General features: G+C 39.2%; 2 protein-coding genes across 2 annotated transcripts; one reads left to right on the top strand and one right to left on the bottom strand.

The window, feature by feature from the left end:
• The first annotated feature begins 2,396 nt into the window (after positions 1-2,396).
• On the top strand, positions 2,397-2,884 carry LOC128119409 (40S ribosomal protein S25-like). Its single transcript, XM_052752803.1, is given in 2 exon segments — positions 2,397-2,613; positions 2,615-2,884. Coding segments are annotated over 2 exon segments (381 nt in total). The 5' UTR covers positions 2,397-2,451; the 3' UTR covers positions 2,834-2,884.
• On the bottom strand, positions 2,851-3,578 carry LOC128119410 (centrosomal AT-AC splicing factor-like). Its single transcript, XM_052752805.1, has 3 exons — positions 3,388-3,578; positions 3,134-3,266; positions 2,851-3,059 (listed from the first exon to the last, which is right to left on the bottom strand). The coding sequence occupies exons 1-3, from the start codon at positions 3,458-3,460 to the stop codon at positions 2,999-3,001; spliced, it is 267 nt and encodes an 88-aa protein (XP_052608765.1). The 5' UTR covers positions 3,461-3,578; the 3' UTR covers positions 2,851-2,998.
• Between the last annotated feature and the right edge of the window lie 1,958 nt (positions 3,579-5,536).

The raw sequence follows: 5,536 nt of genomic DNA, 5'->3' as shown, positions 1-5,536 counted from the left end.
TAAATGTGAGATGTAGGCAGAATGAATATATATATATATATAATTAAAATTAAATTTTTATGCATTAGTAATATCCTAAATACATATGCAATAATCCTACAATCTAATATATATTAATAATCAACTCATATAGATAGATATTAGAATCAAAGACATCATTGATAATCTGAATTTGTTAATAAATGACAATGATACCTTCTTTTTCAGGACAGGTAGGGTATGGTTTGCATTTGAAAGTTGTTTTTGATGGCTTTGATTTTCATGTCATATTTTTTGGTTTTGAACAGGATCTCCGGTAGGCCATTGTAGCCTCAAACTACCATGCAACTAAGGATGCAATTAAATGTAGATCATTCTGTATTCACCACCAGGTTGCAAGCTGATCTACATGGTTACCAGGAACTGACTTTTAACCACTGAACTACCTCTCCAGCCCTAGTACAATTATCTTTAAAAGTGCTAACCAACAAAATGAGACTCAACAACTGACAGGCTTGCTTAGCTACAGCATATGCTTCCTCTGTCTATCTACACATGCCATATCTACTTCTGGTTAATGCCACTCATAACATACCCACTCCTAAGTAGGGCCCTAAAAACAACCATGCATCATGCAGTGATGGTACTGGTCCTCTTGTGGGGAAAGGGGCCCACTATCCCCACTGCACTACACTTTTTCTTTGCTCTTGTTTATGTGAGTTAGATTCAGTAGCAATAGAGACTACTACCAAAATATCTCTTTGAATTTAACATTTATTTTTTTTAAGATTCCTTTCACATATGTGCTCTTCAAATGTCAGCCCTTATCTTGTTTTAGGGCTCTGATAGAAACAGAATACTTGATCATTCAAGATCCTCATGACATCTTAAGACCAGAGCTATTCATGCTCATGTGGCCATGCATTAATTTCGCTAACAATATAGAACATGGTCAACTTACCCACCATTAAATGAGATGGTGTATCAAAGATCATACTAGACCAGAACAAATTTCTTGAATAACTAAATGTCTTGCTTCAGAAGGTCTAATGCACATGACAGATGCTTTCCTACAATCATTTAGCTAACTGGACACTATACTTTTATATATTGTAGTTGATGATATGTATCACAGATAAATCTTCAAAACTCAAAGTTTATGGAGTTTCTGGAATGCTGTGGTCATCTATCCTAGTGAGATACATAGTATGGCTAATACTAGATGCTATGTTATTCCCAAGGGAAAAACTACTTCTGATAGTGATAAATATGCAGTTCCCATCAGCAACCACTTGCTGCATGTTTATAACCTTAGGGTCATTGGGAATGTGTTAACGAAGAAATCTGATAACTGACAAATCAATAATTGGAAATGCAAAGTCTTCCTTGTGTAAATGCAAGGATTTCATAGCTGCTTGTAAATCCCAAAGGTTTACTTCTTACCCATAATGACATTCATGATAAACTACAAAGCAAAACAAGAACTTCTGTAGGATTTCATAAAGTGGCACAGAAATCCCTCAACAAATTGCCACAAGTTTGAATGAAATGTAGACACCCAAGTCAGCTCAAGGATGGGACAAACCATGAAGACTAATTATAAAGGCAGGAAAGGGAAGTTAAAGTTGCAGCAAAGTAATTTGACTGCTATCCTCAAATGTGCTGTATCTAACTGTGCCACTTTAATTGGACAGGGTACCAATTAGGAGAAATAGGGCGCATAAAACCAAAAGTTTCTAACCATCGATTCTAATTGTGTCCCACAGACACATACACATTTCAGGTATAGGACCACCAATATAACGCACTATATAGCTATAAAAGCATCTCATGTGACTTAAAATCACTGCCTTGTCCTGTTTGATACACTAACACAATTCTAGTTTGATCCGAGCAGAACATTCATTTCACAAGCTACACGGAAACGAGTATTTTCCCATGGCTTATGAGGGAGCCACAGGAGAAACTGAATGATAGAACTGGTGTTAGGAATTGAGTGTGACAGTTCCTTTTTCAGTCTAAGGGCACAGTGTGTCAGAGTCATGTGGTCACCCACCAAACCTTAACATGGAGCAGTGGATTACAAATTTATTGTATCAATCTAGTAATGGCTGACATGGATACTTCTGTGAGTAAATAAAGCAAAAAAAAAAAAAAAAAAAAAAAAAACAAGCTTTATTAAGGAGAATGCAAAAAATACAGTCAAGGAAAAATGAAACATTAAGGAAAAATGGAAAAAAAATCCTGAGGGAAATAAAATACCAAGAGAGGGAAAAGCCATTGAACTTCTTTGTTTAAGGGTTTTTAGAGATCTATAGAAGAAACCAGACTAAGGTTGAGATAGAAAATGGCTACGAGATTGTTTAGTTCTCTGAGATATCACGCATTAAGCCAATAAAATATCCACAATAGCTTTTTTTTCCGACATCTTAGGGAGGCTGCAGTGGTCGTCTCCACTCTCCGCGCTTCATCATGCCGCCCAAGGATGACAAGAAGAAGAAAGATGCCGGAAAATCGGCCAAAAAAGACAAAGACCCAGTAAATAAGTCTGGTGGCAAGGCCAAAAAGAAGAAGTGGTCCAAAGGCAAAGTTCGGGACAAGCTCAACAATCTGGTCCTGTTTGACAAAGCTACCTACATACGACAAACTCTGTAAGGAGGTTCCCAACTACAAGCTCATCACTCCAGCTGTGGTCTCCGAGAGACTGAAGATTCGCGGTTCTTTGGCCCGGGCAGCCCTTCAGGAGCTACTTAGTAAAGGACTTATCAAGCTGGTTTCAAAGCACAGAGCCCAAGTAATTTACACCAGAAACACAAAAGGTGGAGATGCCCCAGCTGCTGGTGAAGATGCTTGAACAGGTTCAATCAGCTGTACATTTGGAAAAATAAAACTTTATTAAATCAAATGAATGGGTGTTTCTGTTTTCAAAGAAAGGCAACTGGAGAGGATTGGTTTTAGGAATAATAGTTGGAATGGTTTTGTTGGCCATGAGATTGAAAAAGAATTGGGCTGGGCACCTTCAGCTTTTTCCTATACGTGACTGTTTGTTTCTTGTTGCGGCTTCCGTTTTGAATTGATGCCTAAAAAGAAATAAAGACTCAGCAAGATTAATAGAAAATACTAGGAGGTGGCTGATTAGAGTCTGGACACATACCTGGACTGCCAGCGTCGTCCATTATTCCAGACTCTGCCAAAAGAGGGCAGCCAGCCTGCACTGGTGGTGGAGCTGTGGTCAAAATTGGCCCCAACTCGCTCTGGGGGGAGTTTCTTCAGTTTCTGTTTTTCCTCTGCAAACAGGAAATGTGTTGACCTGGATGATCTCTGCAGAGTAGGTGTGTCTGTTGACACACGCTACTGCACTGTAGCCAGCTTAGGAAATGGCATGGAATAGGAAGGTAGTGTGCTTACTTTCTTTAAGAAATTCTTCATAGGAAGGGCCTATTGGTAGGTTCCCAGAGCTGTGTTCCTCCTCTTGAATCATCCACGGAGGCACAGCACCTAAAATAAACAAAGCCCTTTACTATGGAGCATGTTCCAGCCAGGAGTGCTCAAAAATAAAAACCTGGGTTTCTGGAGTCAGAGGCCCAGGAGTAATTGAAAAAAAAAAAATATCCACAATAATACTATATGTTGTTATGTTCCCCTAGCCCAAGCAGATAGGGATGGTTGAAATGCTGGCCCCTGGTGTGTGACAAACTTTTTCTGGGGAGACACAACACACACACACACACACACACACACACACACACACACACACACACACACACACACACACACACATACAGAGAAAGAGACAGAGACAGAGACAGACAGAGAGAGAAGACTTCTCACTCAAGACAGGGAACCACAGCACTCCAAAGCACAAATAACCTCCAAGTTCAACTTGATAAACCAATGGAGTTTATTGGAATTATTTACAGCAGTAAAGTTTAAGGGTTACGTAGAGGAGCAGAAATAACTCAAGACAGCTGCCTAGGCAAAGCCCACAGCAGCATAGGTGGCAATTCACAAAAGCTGGAGACCTGGGACACACTAAACAGGCTTCGGGCAGGTGAGTGCCTTCCAGACTCTTCCGTTGGCCTTTGCTTCTTTCAGGCTGCTTGATTGCCTTAGTGCTCTCTGCTCCTTCCAGGGCACTGGGCTTGTCTGAGAGTCTTCTTTAAAGCTGGACTCATCCGAGAGTGACCCTCAGCATTCTCTCCAGTTTATACACTCTTGGGAAATGAGGAGCATAGTGAAACTGGTCAGTTTTAAAGACTTCCAGAAACTATTTTGACTTGTTTACTTTCTGTCTTAATTAACTTCCCTGCAGTGTAGAAGGTTTCAATCTCAGAGGAAAATGCTACACAGCAGTTCCCTTTCCGTCTCTGACTTAAGGTGTATTGGTTATTGACCTTCTCTGCTAGTTACTTGGTTGACATTACTACTCTACAATCTCACAGGGTCTTGCCTACTATTAATTACATTAAGCTTTCCTTGTTCTTTGTGACTGCAAAAACAGGATTGCAGTTGTTTTTAGTTGACTTCTTGTCTGTGGGATCATCTGAGAAATAGGCAGAGGCTTTTTTTTTTAATCAGCTATACATACTTATCATTTACAATTAACAGAATTGGAGTTAATAATAAATTAAAGAGTAAGAGTAATAATTGCTTAAAATAGATTCCTCAAGAGCTGTCTGCACTGGGAGAATAGGTAGCCTACTTCCACTGATCCAGACCATGCCCCTCTTCATATTTGGTCAGTTTGGTTATATAAATCATAACCATAGCCCTCTTGTTTGTTTTCATCAGTGATTAGATTTTGCCATTTTAACTCAATCTTCCTCCATATGTCAACCACTGTTTTTACTACCACATATGTGTGCAAATATAATTTTGATCATAGGTCACTTTCTTACTATCTATGGAGAACTTTCTAGCTCTTGCCTAAGAATGAGGAAATAGATCATAATAACCTGAATCTCACCAGAAATTTTAACTTACCAGTTATCATCTCTATCTAACTAATAGAAGTCATTTGGGAACCACACATTGATTTTTAGCAAGGGGGACTTTGACATTGTCACACTTACTCAAAACAAATAAACGTGGGTGGCCTGAAGGTCCAGGTAAACACCTGAGTAATTTATGCTTGTGAAACTCAAATGCTAATATACAGAAGTTCTTTCATATTTCTGCCTTGAAATGAATTTTCTCTGATATCCTGTTTTTTACCTATAGGCAATGTTAGCTTTAGAATATTCCCTTTTCTGGGACACAACCATACGTGGAGAAATAGTCTGGAATATGGAAACATGCAGGTTCCCTTGTTAGTACCTACGACTCATAACTTGGCAACCAGGAAGTTCAGGAGGTTAATGCATCAGTCTGCTTAGGATTTGATCATGCTTCTTAGGTTGCACAATCAAGAGAAAAAAAGATTTGGGTCAAGCAACAAGGACAGTGATTCTCCACTGAAGATGTAGCACAAGAATTGGAGAAATGCCCTATGTGGCTATCAATTATTGGATAAAAGCATCTTCAGCATTAATAGGTATATGAAGTCCAGTGAGAATGA

This window comes from Peromyscus californicus, unplaced genomic scaffold, assembly GCF_007827085.1.
Source record: "Peromyscus californicus insignis strain IS unplaced genomic scaffold, ASM782708v3 Scaffold_23__1_contigs__length_62951481, whole genome shotgun sequence".
NCBI lineage: Eukaryota > Metazoa > Chordata > Mammalia > Rodentia > Cricetidae > Peromyscus > Peromyscus californicus.
Note: the sequence above shows the minus strand (reverse complement) of the source record. Positions and strands in the feature narration are given on the sequence as shown.

What these genes read in the sequence shown, in the direction of transcription:
- LOC128119410 (XM_052752805.1), bottom strand. Translation starts at nt 3,460, where the DNA reads ATGATTCAAGAGGAGGAACACAGCTCTGGGAACCTACCAATAGGCCCT. An exon ending in TGAAGAATTTCTTAAAGAAA is followed by an intron (nt 3,267 to 3,387) that starts GTAAGCACACTA and finishes TCCTGTTTGCAG; the next exon opens with AGGAAAAACAGAAACTGAAG. An exon ending in GGACGACGCTGGCAGTCCAG is followed by an intron (nt 3,060 to 3,133) that starts GTATGTGTCCAG and finishes ATTTCTTTTTAG; the next exon opens with GCATCAATTCAAAACGGAAG.